The 18,856-nt window shown below is 59.4% G+C and overlaps 3 protein-coding genes across 6 annotated transcripts; 1 reads left to right on the top strand and 2 right to left on the bottom strand.

Moving 5' to 3' along the window:
* Nucleotides 1–258: 258 nt before the first annotated feature.
* Nucleotides 259–2,271, top strand: MRPL54 (mitochondrial ribosomal protein L54). Of its 2 annotated transcripts, none has more exons than XM_040241952.1 (3): nt 259–410; nt 1,099–1,264; nt 1,904–2,271. In XM_040241952.1, exons 1-3 carry the CDS (start codon nt 293–295, stop codon nt 2,034–2,036), a joined length of 417 nt encoding a protein of 138 aa, XP_040097886.1. In that variant the 5' UTR covers nt 259–292; the 3' UTR covers nt 2,037–2,271. The 2 variants fall into 2 exon arrangements, with proteins under 2 accessions (XP_040097886.1, XP_040097885.1); XM_040241951.1 differs by having other exon boundaries at nt 261–407; nt 1,093–1,264.
* Nucleotides 2,272–3,478: 1,207 nt separating this feature from the next.
* On the bottom strand, nt 3,479–5,886 carry RAX2 (retina and anterior neural fold homeobox 2). Its single transcript, XM_040241953.1, has 2 exons — nt 5,658–5,886; nt 3,479–5,046 (listed from the first exon to the last, which is right to left on the bottom strand). The coding sequence occupies exons 1-2, from the start codon at nt 5,871–5,873 to the stop codon at nt 4,708–4,710; spliced, it is 555 nt and encodes a 184-aa protein (XP_040097887.1). The 5' UTR covers nt 5,874–5,886; the 3' UTR covers nt 3,479–4,707.
* A 3,658-nt stretch (nt 5,887–9,544) lies between these two features.
* Nucleotides 9,545–17,648, bottom strand: MATK (megakaryocyte-associated tyrosine kinase). Of its 3 annotated transcripts, none has more exons than XM_040241954.1 (14): nt 17,394–17,647; nt 16,853–16,963; nt 16,105–16,164; nt 15,617–15,730; nt 15,415–15,530; nt 15,107–15,326; nt 14,603–14,696; nt 12,623–12,688; nt 11,283–11,382; nt 11,117–11,201; nt 10,880–10,953; nt 10,570–10,765; nt 10,108–10,194; nt 9,545–10,002 (listed from the first exon to the last, which is right to left on the bottom strand). In XM_040241954.1, the coding sequence occupies exons 2-14, from the start codon at nt 16,856–16,858 to the stop codon at nt 9,763–9,765; spliced, it is 1,458 nt and encodes a 485-aa protein (XP_040097888.1). In that variant the 5' UTR covers nt 16,859–16,963; nt 17,394–17,647; the 3' UTR covers nt 9,545–9,762. The 3 variants fall into 3 exon arrangements, with proteins under 3 accessions (XP_040097888.1, XP_040097891.1, XP_040097889.1); XM_040241957.1 differs by having other exon boundaries at nt 16,105–16,246; XM_040241955.1 differs by lacking the exon at nt 16,853–16,963 and having other exon boundaries at nt 17,394–17,648.
* Nucleotides 17,649–18,856: the final 1,208 nt, after the last annotated feature.

Below are 18,856 nucleotides of genomic sequence, written 5' to 3' on the forward strand. Positions count from 1 at the left end.
GGACCAGATTGAGCACACACAGTTGCTTGTTGAATACAATCAGGAATGTATAAAAGTGTGATACTCAAAGTAAGTGATAATAACTGAAGGGCAAGAGGTCAATGAAATATTCTTTGAAAGTAGCTTCTTCCCATAACTAGGGACAGCTATAAAAGTTTAAAGAAATCACAATAAAGATATGCCTACCGCTGGAGTACTACATTTCCCATAAATCTCTAGGGGCCTACAACTCCCAACCCCTCGACCGCTGACGTCTTCCGGAACGTGCACGTGCACGTTGCCAGCATACGTCATGGCGGCTAGGCGCCTCATCGGTGCTACCCGGAGCTGGGCCGGCTGGCGGGCCAGGGAGCTTCCGGACCCCGCGGGTTCTGTAAGACTACATGTACGCGATTATGCCAAGAGACCAGGTGAGCTGGCTTAAGAGAGTCCAAAATGGGAACGGTAGGGACATGGGGAGTTCGTAGTGCGCAAGCGCTAGTCGGGAGGCGCGTCCTAGTACGAGCGCGCAAGCGTAGAGGTAGCTAAGCTCGGCTTTTGCGCAGGCGCAGTGTGAGGTATCTGGAGGGAGGGTGGGCTCTCAGGCACAAGGTTGGGGGGGGTGTGGGTGGGTGTGTGTGGGGGTGTGGGTGTGTGGGTGGGGGGGGTGGGTGTGGGTGTGTGTGTAGTGGTTAGGTGGAGAACTTGAACTTGGGTCCCTAGCAAATTAGCACCGGAAATTCGGACCATATGGGCATCTAACGCCAAAACAAGACTTAATTTTTTTCCGGATGCAGCCCTTGCCTGATCTCCCTTGTTGAAAGGAGGGACTTGGCAAGCGAAACGTGAGGTTTTAAAGACACACGGCAGCCGGCGGACATTTTCTTCGTGAGATAAATAGAAGGAATGAAAATGGAATTGAAAAGGAGTGAACTTCGTTACCGTGAATAGCAGGTGTCATTTAATGTAGTGCCCATGAATATCAATGTCATTTAATGCAGTGCCCGTGTCCCAGTTAAAATCATTTTGAGAACAGTACACAGGGTACAGCTGGGGCAGAAAGGTAAGGCAGGCCTCCCGAGGGTGTAGCTGGGCTGACATGACTCTCCCCCACCGCAGTTTTTAAGGGGGGCAAAGGCGGCAAAGGTGCTGCGGTGGGAGAGACCCTGAAGGACCCCGAGGTGTGTACAGACCCAGTCCAGCTCACCACGCACGCCATGGGTGTCAACATCTACAAGGAGGGCCAGGATGTGGTCCTGAAGCCGGATTCTGAATACCCCGAGTGGTGAGTGAGTCAGGACTGCGTGAGGAGGGCCCTGCGGATCCCATCTGAGATTTCAAGAGGGCTTCCCTGGGGAGTTGGGGGGTAAGTTAAGACCTGAGTGGATGGCCAGAGCTTCAGAGGCAGGTGGGAACAGCCAGTGCAAAGGCCCTGCACAGAACTGCACCTGGTTTGTACAATGGATAGCAAGGAGCAAGGTGGAGGGTAGGGGGAGACAGGCAGGAGCCTGGTGAAGCCTGGCTGTCAGGGGCTGCAGGGGGAATTTTGCTCTTGGCTCTGTGAGCAGTGGCAGGATGAGGAAGCCATCACCATGCACCCATCCTTCAAGCTGGGTAAGGTTTAGAAAGGTTCAGCGAGGGGGTGGGGGGGCCTTGCAGGCCGGCAGCACAGCCCAGACAATGGCCAGGAGGCAGAAGGCTTGGCATGCACCTACTTCAGATCCCAGGGCCACTGGGATGGGGGCGGCCCCTGTTCCACAGCCTGGGAGCTGGCTCATGGTGGGGAGGGACTGCCCTGAGGTCAGCTGGCCACCAAGGGACCCGGTACTGCTGCAGCCTGTGCCCAAGGTGTCTGGGATGGGGTCGGGGAGCCATGGGAAAGGGGGCTGCTCTGTAACCCTGACTTCTGCCCACTGCCCATCAGGCTGTTCCAGATGAACGTGGGCCCCCCCAAGAAGCTGGAGGAGCTGGACCCGGAGACCCGGGAGTACTGGCGGCTGCTCCGGAAACACAACATCTGGCGCCACAACCGGCTGAGCAAGAACCAGAAGTTCTAGCGGGGGAGGGCCAGAGCTCTCTAAAAGGACCCTGACCCTCCAAGGACCTGGAGGAGACAGGACAGACTGGGGGCTGGCGGGGAGTTGGTACCTCCCCCAGCCTGCCCCCAGGACTTTTTATATTCTGGAGAAACAGACGTCTCTGAGAACAAAGAGAATTGCCCCCACAGTGAGACTGAATCAGGGGCCTGGGGGCCAATAAAGCCTTCTGGGGGCAATTGTCGGCAGGCCCCGGGCTGCTGAGTGTCCTGTGATACTGGGGTCAGAAGGGACTTGGGACCGGCAGTGGGGAGGTGGGCACCTCAGACCCAGTGGTTTCATGGCCCAGCCTCCACCCTCAGTGATTGCTGGGCATCTGCAGGTCCATGTTCACCTCCCAGCCTCGGTGAGCTTCTCACCCTGATTCCTGGAATTCCTAGCATTGCCCAAGAGGCCCCAACCTCTGTCCTCGAGGGGGAGATTTTTTTGAGCCAAGCTTCCCTGGATTGCAGTGGACTTGGACTCATACCCGAGGCACATCATCCAGAGCAGAAGAGAGTCTTTGTGAGCTTCAGGAATGGAAATGTCCAGGGCTAGGCATGGCTGGATCCAGGTGCTTCAGTATTCAGCTATGAGGTGCTCTCCATCTCTGGGTCCTTTAAACTCCAGTGGGTAGGTCCTTTTATCCCTTGGGTAGGGGTGGCTCCAGGACTTCTGACTGACATCCCATACCCAGTTCAGCAAACCCAGCCAGAGGGAAGGGACTTCTTTTTCCTTTCTGCCAGGGTCACAGGGGTTATCTTTGTTGGTCAGCCTACCCACCATCCTGTCCACCCCCATTGGTCCCCACCAGCTTAGAGGAGGCTGAAGGACACACACACAGTGCCAGGGCCCACTCCCAGTGGTACATCCATGCCCTCTCCTGGGTAGCTACCTGGGTTTGGGGTGGCATACACTGCTTAGGGGGCTGGACCAGGGCGCTCTCACCCTCCAAACTCCTCCAGAGCTGGGCGGGTGAGGCGGGACAGGATCTCTGAGGCTAATTCTGTCTGGTCCCAGGGAAACAGCCTTCATCCTCTTAGGAGGACTCTGCCAAGCGGATTACTGCTCACCTGCCCTCCCGCAGCCTGCGCTGGGCGGGCGCATCATCCCAACCCTCCTGCGCGGGCCCCCACAGCTCTCAGAGTGAAAACTGAAGTTGTAATGGCCACAGGCTTCCTGGCTGCTCCTCCAACACTTCAGTCATGGTGCCCCCCAGGCCCTCTGCCCGGGTCTCTCCCCGGCCCCACCGCGTCCTCAGGGCTCCCTCTTTACCTCCAGACCTTGGCTCTGATGGTGCCGACCACCCTATTAAACTGCAGCCCTGCCACACACTCCCGACTGCCCTCCCTGGCTTTATTTTTTCCCAAACACTTCACCACCAGCAGCTGTTGCACGTTTTGTTTATTTTTTAAGTTAGGGCTCTGGTCTTTCCCACTGGAGTGGTAGCTCCAGGAGGGCAGGGGTTTTTCTCTGCCTTGTTCACGGTTGTGTCCTCGTTGTGAGTTGGAATGGGTGGATGAATGATTGGGGGGATGGTTGGCCTCGCTGCCACAGCGTAAACAACACAGAGGCTGTTGGGGTTCACGTGAGGTGCCCTCTGAGATGGGAGGTGAGCAGGCCAGCTGAGAGCGGCCTGGAAGCAACATTTCTGGAATTTCCTAGCACCTGTGGTCACTTCCTGGCCAGAGCCTGGAGCGAGTGGGGTGCTGCCATGTTCCCCCCACCATAGACTCTTCTGTCCTGACTCATTCCATCCCATAGGGAGGTGCTCTAACATGTGGGCACTTGGGCCACACACCCCCAGCCCAGCCAGCCTCCTTGTCTTGGAGCCCAGCTGAACCCTGGCAAGGGTGGCCATCATGCCTTTGTGAGCCCTTGGGGGCACGTGGTTGGACAGAAGGAACGCTTGTCTTGCTACCAGGGCCCCAGCCCCGCCTCAGTGGGCTGGGAGATGTGATGGGGCCTGTGGTTGATGGGGAGACAAGTCATGCTCTGATAACTGGGGGGGGGGGGGGGCGCAAAGATGGACTGTTCACCCAGTGTCAGCTGCTTCTACCTGGGAGCGCCCTGTTAGCGCCCGGCCTGGGTCCTAGGTGCCTGGGGTGATGGAGTCAGGCAATGAGCTTAAAAAGAGCTCCACCCTCTACTGGCTCTGTGGCCTGAGGAAACTGGCTATCCTTCTCTGGGCCTCAGTTTCTTCCCCTGTAACATGGGGCTGATGGCCATGCCACCTTGGGGTGAATTGATGGGCACGCTGGGAGCACACAGTGAAAGGGGGCAGTTGAATGTGAACTGCTGCAGCTATTGTTATCTCTCAGGGCGGCCCTGCTATTGAACAATTAGGAGCAGGCAGGAGGATTTAGAATCATCAACTCGGAATTAACATCCCTGTTGCTCCTGGTTACAGCCTTAGAGCCTTAAGAACCTCAGAACCCACCCCACACAGGCCCATTTGACAGACGGGGAGACAGGGGCACCAGCTTCCTGGAGACCAGGCCAGGGACGCCCACCCTGGCTGGGCGCCTCTGGCTGCCACCTTGAAGTCAGTGCCAGTTAACCCTGCAAGGCAGGGGTAGGTGGTGGTGGGTGGGGGACTTGATGTGGGTGGCCATGGACAGGCTGAGCAGGAGGGGCTGGGCAGGCACCAGGCTCAGGCTGACGGCCAGGCCCTGTCCAGAGCCTGTACGTGCTCCTTGGCCAGCAGCCGCAGAGAACCCTCCTCCAGGGTGAAGCCGTCCATGAAGGCTGGACTGAAGGCATGGGGCCCAAAGGAGCCCTGCAACCCTGGGCCCGAGCCCAGGAGGCGCGGGAGGGCTGGCACAGCTGAGGGCCCTGGGCCCAGCCAGGGCTCCAAGGACAGTGGCATGGTGGGAGGGCGGGCAAAGGGCAGTGCTGGGGCCTCGGGGAGTCTTGGGGCTGCCACGGCCCCAGAGCCTGACTCCAGACGCTCCTGGCGGCGCCACTTGGCCCGGCGGTTCTGGAACCACACCTAGAGGTGGCAAGAGAGGTGCTCCCAAGTCAGAGGCGGCTGGTGGGTGGCAGGCAAGGCTGCTTTCCCTCCCTGGGCCTCCCAGCCCCTCAGGGTTCTGCCTGCTGTCTGACCTGATTCCTACCCCTTGCGATGCCAACATACATTGTTACCTACCCCGAGAGGATGGCTGTTCTGAGAGTAAGATCCTTGCCTCTTGGCCCCCATTAGGTCAGTCCCGAAGTCTTCTGAGTCCAGGTTCTCCTTGCCTTTCCCTTTGCCCAGGCCCCCCTCAGGCTCCTCAGCCTCCTCCCTGGTCTACCTTGGCTCTCAGCAAGAAGTTCCAGCCACTGAGTTCGGCACTTGAGGGGCTCCACCAGCTTTCCCTGCCTCGCCTTCCACCCTCCTCAACACCTAGCTCAGCAGAGACGCCTCCAGTTGAACGCCTGCGCATCTTGCACTCATAGTTCTGGATGCCTAGAAACATGCCCTTTCTCCTTTCTAGCTGGCACACTCCTACTCAAGTGTCAAGGCCCCAGTGCCACATCCCCTCCCCTGGGAAGCCTTGCTTTGCCCTGGGAGGGTCCGCCCTGGCACCGGCTGCCTCCGAGGGTGGTTAGGGGTGCCCTCACCTGCACGCGCACCTCGGGCAGGTGCACCTTGGCTGCCAGCTCCTCGCGGCTGTAAACATCCGGGTAGTGGGAGGCCTCGAACGCCCGCTCCAGCTGGTGCAGCTGGTATGTGGTAAAGGTTGTGCGATTCCTCCGGTGCTTCTTCTTGGGGGCCTCCTCTCCAGGCCCCGGCCCCCCACCCTCAGCCGCCGGCCCCTCACCTGGGCTCAGGAACATGGCTCCTCCTTGCCCCCACCTGGCCGGAAGGCAGCAGGACAGATGGTGGTGAGACAGGGGAGGGACAGTGGCTGGGGAGGGCGGGGGAGCCCCCCACCCCTTGCTTGATCTGGGGTCAGATATGGAGGGGCTTCTCCCTCCACTGGGTCCTGCATTCCCTCTGCCTCTCTGTGCATCTCAGACGACCTCCCTCTGTCTCCGCTTCCTTCTCTCTGATTATTTTTCTCTGTCTCTGCCTCTATTTCTCTTTCCTTCTGCAGCTCCCTGGCTCTCCCTTTGTCTCTGTGACCCCCAGGAAGGCAGGATCTGGGACACTGCCCTAAGGAACGTTTCCTCACCCCTCAGCTCTCTGCCCTGGGGGGCTGTCTGTGCTCCTACCTCCCACCCAGGCCCACATGTGCCCACCTGCCCAGTGCTCACTGCTCCCGGCAGCCCCTCCAACAGCCCCCGTGGGCCCAGCGCTGTCTGCTGCTGGCCTGGCCTCGCCAGACCCGAGGGGGTTGGGGTCGGGCGGGGAGGAGGATTAGCAAGGTGATTAATTGAGGGGGCCCCGCCCGCCCAGGCGCTGGTCGCTCTGAGCCACAGAGGGAGTGCCGGCAGCAGGACGCCCTTAGCCTGGGTCTGCCACACCTTGCTCTAGAACGTAAACAAGAGCCTCCTCCTCCCGGGCCTCAGTTTCCCCAGCTGTAAAATGGCAGCAACAGGACTTCCTACTCCGTGGGACTCTCACAGGGGCTCGATGAGCTGATGAAAGAGTACACTGATGGAAAGATATACAGTGATTGGCCAACAGTGAGTGCTTAGTGAGCACTCACTAAATTAGCCACTGTTAACCCCTTTTATTATCATCTGGAGTCAGGAAAAGAACCTCTCATATTCACAGATGTCAAGGGGAGTTGGGGAAGCTGAGATCCCCAGAGGTGAAGGTAATTCCAGTTGGTTCCCCTGGGCACTGTCCAGGGCAAAGGAGTATGGGGCATTTTAGCTGTGTTTTGAGGTATGAATAGAAGCTCACTTTTCAGTCACTCAATAAACATTTAAGCACAATAAACATTTGCACTTACTGTATACTAAGTACTGTTCACAGCAGGGAACAAAAAAACACAGACACACTTCTTGGAGCTGGCATCCTGGTAGGGGAGACTGATAATCCATAACTATGTAAGTAAAATACAGCATGTCAGGTAGTCAGAAAAATGGTGGGAAAACTCAAGCAGGGGAGGAAAGGTGGTTCTTTTAAGGAAGGTAAGCAGAATAGGAGATGGAGTGCAAGGGTGTAAATTTTGGACACAACTGGGTGTGAAAGGGGTACTGAGGAGCCATGGAAGGTTGTGGAGCGTGAGAGGGGCACAGGTGGCATTTTGGATGAGTATTGTGGGCAAGATGGGAGGCCAGGAGGAGGCTAGAGGCCTGGTCAGGGCTAGATTTGGGGGGGGGGACAGGAGAGCAATTCTCGGGGGACGGGGGACTTCTCTGGTGTCCAGTGGCTGAGACTCTGCACTCCCAGTGCAGGGAGCCTGGGTCGGATCCCTGGTCAGGAACTAGATCCTATATGTCTCAACTAAGACCCGGTGCAGCCAAATACATAAAAATATTTTTTAAAGTTCTGGGGAGAGAAAGTCTGAGGAGGGAAGAAGACTTGGTGAACCCAGCCCCTGTCTGGGGACAAGTGGGTGATGGGACTGTCCCTCCAGCGGTGGCCTGAGAGCCAAGTAGAACCTTGGTGATACCCTGAGACTGGATGGTCAACCCCCTGCCCAATCCAAGGAGCTTAGGGGTGCTTTGGCAGGGGGTGCCCTGAAAACAGGAGGGGCCCTGGGCATGACGGGGCAAAACGAGGCCCAGGAGGAGGACAGGAGGGATGGAGGGAGGTGGGTTGTCTCAGTGGAGTGAGGCTGGAGACCCAGGCCTGTGGATGGACCAGAGAGTGAGCGCAAAAGGAAGCAAAGCCAAGTACTTCAGAATGTTGGCTTTGTAGGGGGAAGATGCACACAGAGATAGGGAGGCGGGTGCTCACACGTGCATGTGTGCCCAGTCGGACACTCACAGCACCGAGGCGCAGGCCCTGGAGTGCTGGCAGGGGTGGATGACCTCAGAGGAGGAGGGGCTCTGGGTGGGCAGGGGGCTTAGCACCCAAGCGGTCAGCCGGACAGGGAGGTTCCAGGACCTCTGAGTCCAGGCTGGAGGGGCAGTGAGTGAGGCCCCTCCAGGCCTCAGTGGCCCCGTCTTTGAGATGGGCTGGGGCATTGCAGCAGGGGGAGCCAGGCCTCAGGAGAGGGGGAGTGGGGGTGGGGGAGGTAATCCCCCTAATTGCTTCATCACTTTAAAACGCTAATGAGCTGCTCTGTTCTCAGCCCCCAATTAGCTAATTGGCCCCAGTGAGTTAAGAGGTACAGGAGAGATCTGGGTGTTAGGCGCAGGGGCGAGGGGGGGCGCTTTGGCGACTTAGCCAGCAGCTGCAGGCCCAGACGCTGTGTCAGCTTAGAGGGCTGGATTAGGAGTGGGCAGGGTGGCGTGGGGCCACGGTGACAGGCGGCCTTCTCCAGCTGGATTGGGTCGGTAGGGGAGGTGGACAGGCCACTCTCAGCCTCTCTGGACTCCCACCCTGCATTTCTCCCCCAGGAAGAATCACTAACCCCCTTCAGGTGCTGGTGGGGAAACTGAGGCCAGAGGGTAGGTGGGGTTCCGGGAGGGGGGTAATTGCAGGAAGCCAGTGTGACCTTGAGACGTATGAACAGCTCAACTCAGGCAGCGGTGGGCCAGTGGAGGTGGGAGGCCATGCTGTGGCCTGGGGTCCCTGCACTAGCTCAGGGGTTCCTGGGGTGGGGGCCACAACCCACAGGCCAGACACTCTTCTCCAGGCAACCTTGAAGCATCTGGGAGTTTCATTGGAGAGGGGGTGGTTGACAGTCACAGTAACAGCTGAGCACCAGCTGTGTGCACTCAGCCCTCAGGGTCCTCATGGCTCCCTTGGAAGACGCCTGATCACAGAAGAGGCTGCAGGGGTAGGGCAGGGAGGGAGACTACCCCCCCCCCACAGTTTCCCTGGGACACCCCGGGTTTAGCACCAACACCTCCATCCCAGACACGCCCTCAGTTTGAGGTGCTGGGTCACTGTGAGCCCGGGCCACAGAGTGGTGGAGTCAGGATTCGAACCTGGACGTGCAAGCTGGGAGCCCCCGCTGGAGAATGGACAGGGCTCTGGGACAGGTTGTGCGGCTGGCTGTTGGGGGGGTGACAGGTGGAGGACATAACCACCCTGGAGCGCCCCAGGAGGGGACGCTGCTGCCCTCGCAGCCCCCCTCCCCGCTCCGGGCTTCCACGTGCTCTCGGGAAAGGCAGAGGTAGGAGAGGGTGCCAGCACAGGGGGCTCAGACCTCCACAGCCCCTGGGACTCTCCCACGGTCCTCTGCACCCAGGGCCCCAAGGGCTACAGCAAGAGGTGGGGGGCCTGCAGGTGATGGCAAGTGCGTCCTCGGGTGACTGTGACCCTGGCCTGGAGGGTCCCCTGGCTGACACACCCAGGAAAACATGTGCCCTCAGGGGCAGCAAGCTCCCAGCCAGGTGGCCCCCTCAGTGGGCAGACCAGTGAGCAGGCAGATGGCCCACAGGCTGAGTGATGGGCCCCAGGGCGGACACAAGGGGCAGCAGAGAGACACTCAGACACCCAGTTCTTGGAACCAGTCTTTATCCAGGCGCTAATCGTTCGCCTCCTGGGGTCGAGGTGCCCATGGGCTTCCTGGAGTGCGCCCCCTGGGCCTGCCCCTGTGGTGCAAGCCAGGCAGGCAGCTCACTGGCCCTGCCCCTATTCAGGCCTGGCTGGTCCGCATCTCCACCCTGAGCCCCCCACTCTCTCAGTCCTCTGGGGCCCAAAGCCCCGCGGGCAGGGTCAGGGCTCCTGGCTGCGGGGCAGGGCGGGACCGTCCGTGTCCTGCCCCCCATTGGGGGCTGAAGCACCCGCGCTGCGTAGCTCCCGGGCCAGCTTCTCAGCCAGTTTGCGGAAGGGCGGCCGGCGAGTGGGTTCAGCCTCCCAGCAGCTGCCCATGAGGGCATGGATGGACCCAGGGCAGCCTTCGGGGGGCTCCATGCGGTACCCCTTCTCCACGGCCTCTGACACCTCCTTCAGCGACTGCGGGCAGAGGCCACTCCAGTGTGGGCTGGGGGTCAGGATCACGACCCCCTAGACCGGCAGGGGACCCAGCACCTCTCCACCCGGCCCCCGGACCCTGCTCACCATCTTGGGGTATGGAGCCCGGCCGTATGAGAAGACCTCCCATAGTAGCACCCCAAAGCTCCAGACATCCGACTTGCTGGAGAACTTCTGTGGGGCCCGAGATCAGGGTGAGAGGGACCTCTCAGGGCTTCTGCTCCAGCCCCTGCTTCCTCCAGAAAGTCCCCCTGGGTTGACCTTCACTCTGTAGTCTCCTCCCAATAGACTCCTGCCCCTGAATCCTCCTACCCCTCAACCCAGATTTAGTGCAAAAACAAGGTGTTTCTTGCTCTCCCTCACTGAGCCCAAGACTGTTGCAGAAAGGAGGAGACAAAGGCTCAGAGAAGGGCTAAAAGGAACAATTAGGGGCCAAGGGATTACAGGGGAGGTAGAGCCATTCCTTTGGAAGTTCAGAGGCCAGAGACACGCCCAGGGGCTCATAGTGGAACTAGGGTTCCCAGGGCCCTGGGAGTAAGGGGGACTCACCCCATGCTTGAGAGCCTCGGGTGCTGTCCACTTGACGGGCAGCCGGCTGGAGTCCAGCCCCTTCCGCTCGGCTTTGGCCAAGCCGAAGTCGCTGACTTTGGCCACCAGGTCCTCCGAGACGAGGATGTTGCGGGCAGCCAGATCGCGGTGCACCAGCTTCTTGCTCTCCAGGTATTCCATGCCCTCGGCCACGTGCCTGGGGTAGGGGGCGCCGGGCGAGGGGCTGGGACGCCCGGGCCAGACTCCCGAGGCCAGGCTCCTCCCTGCTCCATGCCTCGACTTCCCTGCCACCCCCTGGAGCCCCACTCACAGGGAAAACTGCAGGAGCTGTGGGGTGTTCACAAGCGCCCGGCCCCGCGTCCGTAGAAAATTCACCAAGTTACCCTGTGGGGGACACGGGCAGGGTCTAGGAGTGCTGGAGGCTGCTCAGCCACCCCACCAGCACCCTACCTGAGCCTCCGGTGCTGCCCTACTCCTACCCCTACCCTCAGGTCTCACCCCCCCCCCGCTCCCCCCCCCCCACCTCCACCCTTGGGTCCTGCCCCACCTTGCTCACGTGCTCCATGACGATGTAGAGGCCCTGATGTAGGATCACACCCAGTAGACGAACCAGGTTCTTATGCTGCACCTTCCTGGGGGCAGGTGGGTATGGGGTGAAGGTAGGATGGGACCCTGGCCCTAGGGTGCCCTCCCCTGCCACACCCAGGACTCACGTCATGACCGCTGTCTCGTCCAGGAAGGCCTGGGCTGTTACGTCACATTTGATATTCTTCACGGCCACCTTCTGCCCCAGGTACTCGCCCTGCAGGACAGCTGAGGGGCAGGCAGGGGTGGGAAGGGGCTTAGGACCCACAGAGACAAGACAGACATGCACATTCCCACTCGCATGAACCGTGGAAGAGGCCAGTGCAGTGGCGGGTCCCCAGGCCTGGAAACCCCTCCCGGTAGGCTCCAGTTGTTCAGCTGCTCAGTCGTGTCTGACTCTGTGCAACCCCCTGGACTGTAGCTCACCACACTCCTCTGTCCATGGGAGTCTCCAGGCAAGAATACTAGAGTGGGTTGCCATTTCCTCCTCCAGGGGATCTTCCAGATGCAGGGATTGAACCCATGTCTCTTACACTGGCAGGTGGGTTCTTTACCACTGAGCCACCTGGGAAGCCAACAGGCTCCAGATCCCAGAGCAAAGATAATCACCCAAGCCAGGGGTCTGCAAACTGCAGCCCTTGAACCCAATCTAGTCCCCTCAAGGGTTTTTGCAAGGCCTGCAAGGTCAGAATGGGTTTTTACATTTTTAAATGGTTGGGGAAAAAAAAAATCAAAAGAAGAAGACTATTCCATGACATGAAAATGATACAAAATTCAATTTCAGCGTCCATAAATACAGTTTTATTGGCACGTGGCCTTGGCTGTTTGTCTCCCTGTGGCCTGTGGCTGCTTTCCTGTATCAAGGGCAGAGCTGAGCAGACGTGACAGAAAACAAGCGCACACCAGCCCTTTCCAGAGAAGGTCCTGATGCAAGCCCTGGGACCTCCCAGGATAACAACCTCAGGCTGTGGCCTCGACACAGACGGTCCTGGGACTTCCCTGGTGGTCCAGTGGTTAGGACTCTGAGATTTCACTGCTGAGGGCAAGGGTCCAACCCCTGGATGGGGAACTAAGATCCCACAAGCTGTGCAGAATGGCCAAATAATAATAACAACACATAAATTTTAAACATTTGGGACTTCCTTGGTGGTCCAGTGGTTAAGACTCCACGCTACCAATGCAGGTTCGATCCCTGGTTGGGAAGCTAAGATCCTACAGGCTGCACAGCCAAAATACAAATAATAATAAAGCAGAAGTGTGCAAGGGTCCAGGGGGTGTGAAGGACTCACTCACACCCACTGGGTACCTGCCCTCACCACCTCTCTCCTCATCCTGGCTGTCATGAACCTCCTTCCGTAGAGAGGGGCGCTTGTGGCCTCAGTCGCATGGTAAGTAGGTGTCAAACATGGGTGTCAGTTCATCTCTGGGAGCCCCCCTTCCCCCAGCCCCTACTAGGTCCCCTGCTCACCTCCAAACTCTCCCTCTCCGATCTGCGCTCCCAACGTCAAATGCTGCAGGTTCAGTAACCAGCCGGCTGCAGAGGGGAGACCCAGTGAGAGGGCGGCCGGTGGCTCCACCTGACAGGAGGCCAGGCCCTGTCTGGTCTCCCACAGCAGTGGCCACGGCCACTCAGAGGCACCACACTCCTGGCACCAGTTATAGGGGCTGGGAGTGGTGGTGAAAGCAACAGGGCCCACCAGTCAGGGCCCTTTTCTCTTCTACCTGGAGGCTGTGTCCTTCCAAGGACCCTGCACAGTCTTCCTTTACGGTGCTTTCCCTCCTCTCTCCACCAGGGATACACAGACCAAAATATACAACAGATACTGGGAAAGTTTCCAGAACTTCTGGTTAAGGTTCTGGAACATTCTTAGAATATTCCAGCACTCTAAGTCATCATCTTGGGACTTCCCCGGTGGTCCAGTGGCTAAGACTCCATGCTCCTAATGCAGGGGGGCCCGGGTTCGATCCCTGGGCAGGGAACTAGATCCCGTGTGCCAGAAGTAAAACCTGAAAGGCTGCACAGCCAAAATACAAATAATAATAAAACAGAAGTGTGCAAGGGCCCAAGGGGTGTGAGTCACTCAGTTGTATCTGACTCTCTGCGATCCCATGGATGGTAGCCCTCCAGGTTCCTCTGTCCATGGGATTCTCCAGGCAAGAATACTGGAGTGGGTTGCCATTCCCTTCTCCAGGGGATCTTCCTGACCCAGGGATCAAACCTGGGTCTCCCACATTGCGGGCAGATTCTTTACCATCAGGAAAGGTGGTAAGTGAAGAGCTTCCCTGTAGCTCAGATGGTAAAGAATCTGCCTGCAATGCGGGAGACCCAGGTTCGATTCCTGGGTCGAGAAGATCCCCTGGAGAAGGGAATGGCAACCCACTCCAGTATTCTTGCCTGGAGATATGCCTGTCCATGTGGTTGCAAAGAGTCGGACACGACTGAATGAATAACACACTATAAGGTGGTAAGTAAGACCCACCGCAGTCAAATACAAATAAATATTTTAAGTCATCATCTTTGTCCTAGCCTCCCGGATCTTTCTGCCAAGCACACCTGTGCTCTCCCACCCCCTGCATTGTCCTCTGATGGGCTCTGCAGGTCTCCTCCTCTTCCCCAACAAATCACCTCTTAAAATCACCAGCCCTTGGATATGACCAGGCACAGTGACACCAGCCTCCACCTGGGTGTCACCCCCAAGACATTTCCAAGAAGACAGCCACGATCACCAGGTTCAAAGAGGGGTGGCCAGGGCAGGGTGCGCTTGCTCTAAATGTGGGAGATCTTACTACTCAAGGGCGGCAAAAGCATTTCAGGTGAGGGGAACAGAATGCACAACAGTCCGGAGGCATGAGGGTAAGTGCAGGTCACACAACCCCAGAGGCATGTGGAAAAGAAGGGCCTCATAGCTGAAGCAGGAAAGATAGCTCAGCCACAAGGGAAGGTTCTAGAAGGCAGTGGAGCTGCCTGGCCTCCCCTCTTTAGACACGGGAGTGATGTGGGTGGATTTTCATCTAGAAAGTTGCCTCCGAGGCCACAGGGTTTGGGAGGAAGGGGGACTCCCCGCTCAGGAAGGAGGTGGTCTGATGGGAAGGTCCAAGGCTGGGCCAGGGTCGGGGCACTCAGACAAGGAGAGGCCAGATTTAAACTAGTGTTAATAGAACTTGGTTGTGGGAGGGCGGGGGGCTGGGGGCGGGGTGGCATCAAGGATCTGCCCAGGGTTTCTGACTCAGGTGAAGGATAATGAAACAAGGGGAGCAGCTGGTGTGGGAAATAGATGGCTAGTGTGCTGATGGGTGTGTGCAGGCGTGCCCCACCCAGCCCAAGGGCACCCAGGTCTTCCGCCTGTCGAGCCTGGCACTGTGACCTACTCAGGTGAGGCAGCCTTGGCCGTGTGCCCTGCCTCCCCAGGCCAGGCCGACTCAGGCGGGAAGGGCGGGGGCCCCCTACCCTTGGCCAGCTCCTCCTCCGCCGACTTGGTGCCTTGCTTTCTCTTCGGTCTCATGAGCTTCGTGCAGATGGCCCCCTGGTCCTTGCTGTAATACTGCAGGGGGTGGGGCAGGGCAGAGGCAGCCGTTAGTGTGACCCCCCACATCCGGTGAGCCCCTGCCTCCCATCCCCTTCCCAGGGGGTTCTCCGGAGGGGTGGGCGGGTGCTGAGGAGGAGGAGAGGGGGTGGGTTCCCACAGGACTCTCTAGGCTGGTTTCCATGGAAACAGGAGGATGGGGGTGTGTCTTGGGACTGGTGTCAAACTGGAGGTTCCAGGGTATCCCTGGAGACGAGGGGAACTGGAGGACTCAGACTGTCTGTAGGGTCGGTGGTCCAGGGACCAGCGCCTCCTTGTCCACATTGGGGAGCATGAGCCTCTGGGGGGGTCCCATGTCTCCGCAGCTGCTGGGACAGGCTGAAGCCTGGCCGCCCGACATCCCTGCACCGGGGGCTTGGGGGCCGCACCTCCACCATAGCCATGAGGTTGCAGAAGCAGGCCTCCTCATCGATGGTCAGGCGGCCGTCGCGGTGCAGCACGCGGTAGTGGATGACGTCGCTGCCGAAGCTCACGCACAGCACGTAGTCGCCCGGGTGCCGCGCGGACTCCCGCACCAAGAACAGCCCGTCCTCGGGCGGCTGCAGCTGCTGCACTGCCTCCTGGCCCGAGATCTTCCCATGGAACCACCTGCGGCCGGTGGAAGGGCGGGCTGGGCGGGACTGGCCGGGCCCTGCTGACCCCACCTGCGTCCCGGGGGCGCTTCCCCACGACTTACGGCATGAGGCTGAGCTTGGGGTCCGCCGAGAGGGCCTCGCGCTCCCGCAGCGCCCCAGCCGCCAGCAGCCCCTCCTGCCCGCTGGCGTGGTGCTTGGCACGGTACCAGCTCTTGTTCTGCCGGGAGGGAAACAGGGGTCAGTGGGAGGAGATGTTTCCTGGAGGAGCACCCCCTCTCTCCAAGCACATTCCCCCCTACTCACTTCGCAGGCCTCAAGGATGGTGACCACGTCGCCCTTGCAGAAGGCCAGCTCCCCGGGTTTGGGGCGCGTGTGCTCACACTTGGTGATGCACTGGGTGCCGGGGGCCCAGCGCCTCTGGGGGGTAGTGGTGAGAGGGGGAAAGGGGTCATGAGAGATATAGTGGAGGTGGGGGTGGGGCCCAAAAGAGAGAAAGACTGTATTGAGGCAGAGACCCAGAACAGACCACAGGAGAGAGGAGGTGGGTGTGGGGGGGTGCGCAGAGCACCCAGTAGAGGAAACGGAGTCACAAACAGAGGGACCCCCCAGGGCAGAAGATGGGAGGAAAGAGTGGGAAAAAACACCAGGTGACAGAAAAGACCTGCGGACACTGCCTAAGGGGACACGGGTCAGATGGTCCCCACCCCCACCCTCCAGCCCGGTGGAGCTGAGGCCCTGTGGACGGAGGAGAGGAGGGGCCTAGGCCCAGGCACCCAGTTGGGAGTACTCACCGTCGGCATCCTGGTTGAGATGGGTGAGGGGTGCCAGGCGTGGAGGAAGCGAGGGCTTCCCTGGGGAGGGGCAGAGACTAGCTGGAGAGCTCAAGATTCAAGCCAGGCTGGGGGCCCAGGGGCCACGACTACAGCTTCCAGCCTGGACCAGGTGGAGGCGACAGTCGGGCGGCCTCCCCCCAACCTCCAGGGGTTGTGGGGGGCCCAAGGCACTGGCTCTCCAAGCCCCTTAGGGGAGGTGGTCTTTCCCTGGGAGAGTTCCTTAGCATGGAGCCTGGCTGCGCCGTCATCCCCAAAGGGAAACAGAGGCACAGGGCAGGCTCAGAGTGAGTGGCCAGGGGCTGGCTCAGGCCCCAGCAGCCCACACTGGGGTGCTTGGAGCCACTAAACGGAGCCTGGTTCTTCCTCTTTTCTGGTAAAGTAGGCAGGGGTACATGAGGAAACAGGGGATGATTCAAGGTCATTCCCAAGAATCTCTGACCCTGGCGGGGGTGAGGCCCGGCAGTCCCGCCCTGCTGGCCTCCTCTGGCTGCCGGCTGGGTCTCTGATCTGACTCCCCCCCCACCGCTCCCCCCCCTACTCCCCAACCGAGGACAGAGGACAGAAACAAAGTCCCGCACAGTTGCTGGGGTAGGGGCATTTCTGTCCTCTGCTTTCCCCGCGGATCCCACCAGGTGGCGAGAGCAGTGGGACAGGTGGGGAGGAGTGAGTCTCCACCCTAGAAACCCCCAGCCCTCTGTGTACTCACACGCATACTGATCCATGTACACACGAGAACACACAGAAACACACAGGGCTTGGACACAGGTGGACACAGGTACCCACAGGCACGCGGGTATGCAAGCAAAAGCAGTTTCTCCTAGAGACAGTTGTGCACACACGTCTCACGTGTGAACACACACACAGACATTCGGAAACGTGTGTGCCGCCCCCACCAACCCACACTTGAACACCTGGGCGCCACACGCTGGGCCACCCGGGCACGCAGGGCCGCGCACACGCAGCGTAGAGACACGCGCGCACATCCCTCCACGTGGACGCGCGGATACACACACCCAGGGGTTGCAGACGCGCATACCCGCACCCATAAAAATACCACCCCACCCGACTCCTGGGCGCATCCAACCATACCCTCCCCAGCCGCGTACCGGCCGCACGCCCCGGACGCGCGCGCTCGCGCTCGCACACTGGCCCCTCCCGCGCTCGCCCAGCATCCCCCCACCCGCTGGCCCTTGGGGCCCCCCCACTGTCCTACGGTCTTTCCCCACTATCCCCTCCGGCGCCCTCACCTGTTCAGGGGTCGCCCCTGGGCCGCACTCCGTGCCCGCCCCCAGGAGGGCCCCCGCGCGCCGGCTGCGCACCCCGAGGCGGCCCCGGCTGCACAACTTGGAGCAAGTTGCTGCGTTTCCTCATTTTTGGGGGGAAGGGCTGGAATCGGGGTGGGGGGAGCGGGAGGCGCGGCAGCTTGAGCGGCCCCCGCGGGTCCTAGCGCCGGCCGCACTGCGGTCTGCTTCGCGCGCCGCCGCCACCGGCGGCCCCTCCCCGCCCCGCCTCCGGGGCCCCCGGCGCCTCCCGCGCGGCGCTCTGGAGATCCACGCCACTTCCCGGCCAGGCGCCGCGGGGCGCGCAACCCGCGCGTTCCAGAGAGAGGACAGCGCTGGGACAGGGAGGGGGAGGAGAGAGCTTCCCGGCCGGGTAGGTAAGTAAGTCTCAGAGTCCAGACAACACAGTGGACCCTTCTGACTCCAACGCCCTCAGCCAACTACAAGAGTCTCATTTCAGTACCTGGCCCTAGGAAAGAGCTGTTGGTGCCTGGCACAAAGAAAGCCCCCAAAATGTCAACCACCATGAATATTATCATCATCCTTGAAATTAAGGGAGAATTGAGACTAAAGGGAAAAACATCACCTGGAACCGGAGGCCTCCTGGCCGAGCAACACTGGGCCTCCCCAAGGCCAACCCAGCTCGAGCCTCGGTTTCCTCCTCTGTAGGGTCAGGCGGCACCAGCTTCCAGCTCAGAAGGGAGTTCCATGAGCATCTGAAGGCCTGGGGGCCCAGCCCTTGCCTTTCCTCTGTGAGCTCACTTCAAATACTTTCTAATGGATGAGTGGATGAGTCTGTGAGGACAAGGATGAAGCTGACCTTAGGAGGGTGATGCACCAAGATGCCCAGAATTTAATTTTCTTGTACCCCCAAAGTCTACGTGTCTGTGCACCAAGATGTCGTGTGATTTCTGGGAATAGAGACCAATGAGAAGAATCAGGGGCTTCCCCAGTGGCTCAGAGGATAAATAATCTGCCTGCAAAGCAGGAGACACAGGAGAAGTGGGTTCAATACCTGGGTCAGGAAGATTCCCTGGAGGAAGAAATAGCAACCCGCTCCAGTATTCTTGCCTGAAAAATCCCACCGACAGAGGAGCCTGATGGGCTACAGTTCATGGGGTGGCAAACAGTTGGATACGACGAGCAGCTAAGCACAAGACAAGAATTAAAGATATTCAATATCATGCAATATTATGCACCAAAACCTAGGAAACTGTGTATAAGAAAATGCTAAAATCTCCGGTTGTCAGAAACAACCACCACTTACCAGAATGTGATAGAAAACAAACTGTGTGATCCCATACAGGTCATACAGGAAGCAGCGGGTCCAAGGGGAACAGTCCAGCAGGGGCCCCTTGAACCTGCAAAAGGTTATTCCCAGTGAAGGAAGCAGGCAGGAGGGGAGCGAGAGAGGGGGCGTCTTTCTCTGT

Source organism: Oryx dammah, unplaced genomic scaffold, assembly GCF_014754425.2.
Source record: "Oryx dammah isolate SB20612 unplaced genomic scaffold, SCBI_Odam_1.1 HiC_scaffold_5, whole genome shotgun sequence".
NCBI classification, from domain to species: Eukaryota; Metazoa; Chordata; class Mammalia; order Artiodactyla; family Bovidae; genus Oryx; species Oryx dammah.

What these genes read in the sequence shown, in the direction of transcription:
- MRPL54 (XM_040241951.1), top strand. Translation starts at nt 293, where the DNA reads ATGGCGGCTAGGCGCCTCATCGGTGCTACCCGGAGCTGGGCCGGCTGG. An exon ending in ACGCGATTATGCCAAGAGAC is followed by an intron (nt 408 to 1,092) that starts CAGGTGAGCTGG and finishes GACTCTCCCCCA; the next exon opens with CCGCAGTTTTTAAGGGGGGC. An exon ending in GATTCTGAATACCCCGAGTG is followed by an intron (nt 1,265 to 1,903) that starts GTGAGTGAGTCA and finishes ACTGCCCATCAG; the next exon opens with GCTGTTCCAGATGAACGTGG.
- RAX2 (XM_040241953.1), bottom strand. Translation starts at nt 5,873, where the DNA reads ATGTTCCTGAGCCCAGGTGAGGGGCCGGCGGCTGAGGGTGGGGGGCCG. An exon ending in TGCCCGAGGTGCGCGTGCAG is followed by an intron (nt 5,047 to 5,657) that starts GTGAGGGCACCC and finishes TGCCACCTCTAG; the next exon opens with GTGTGGTTCCAGAACCGCCG.
- MATK (XM_040241954.1), bottom strand. An exon ending in CCCAAGCTCAGCCTCATGCC is followed by an intron (nt 15,327 to 15,414) that starts GTAAGTCGTGGG and finishes CACCGGCCGCAG; the next exon opens with GTGGTTCCATGGGAAGATCT. An exon ending in GGAGGAGGAGCTGGCCAAGG is followed by an intron (nt 12,689 to 14,602) that starts GTAGGGGGCCCC and finishes TCCCCTCTGCAG; the next exon opens with CCGGCTGGTTACTGAACCTG.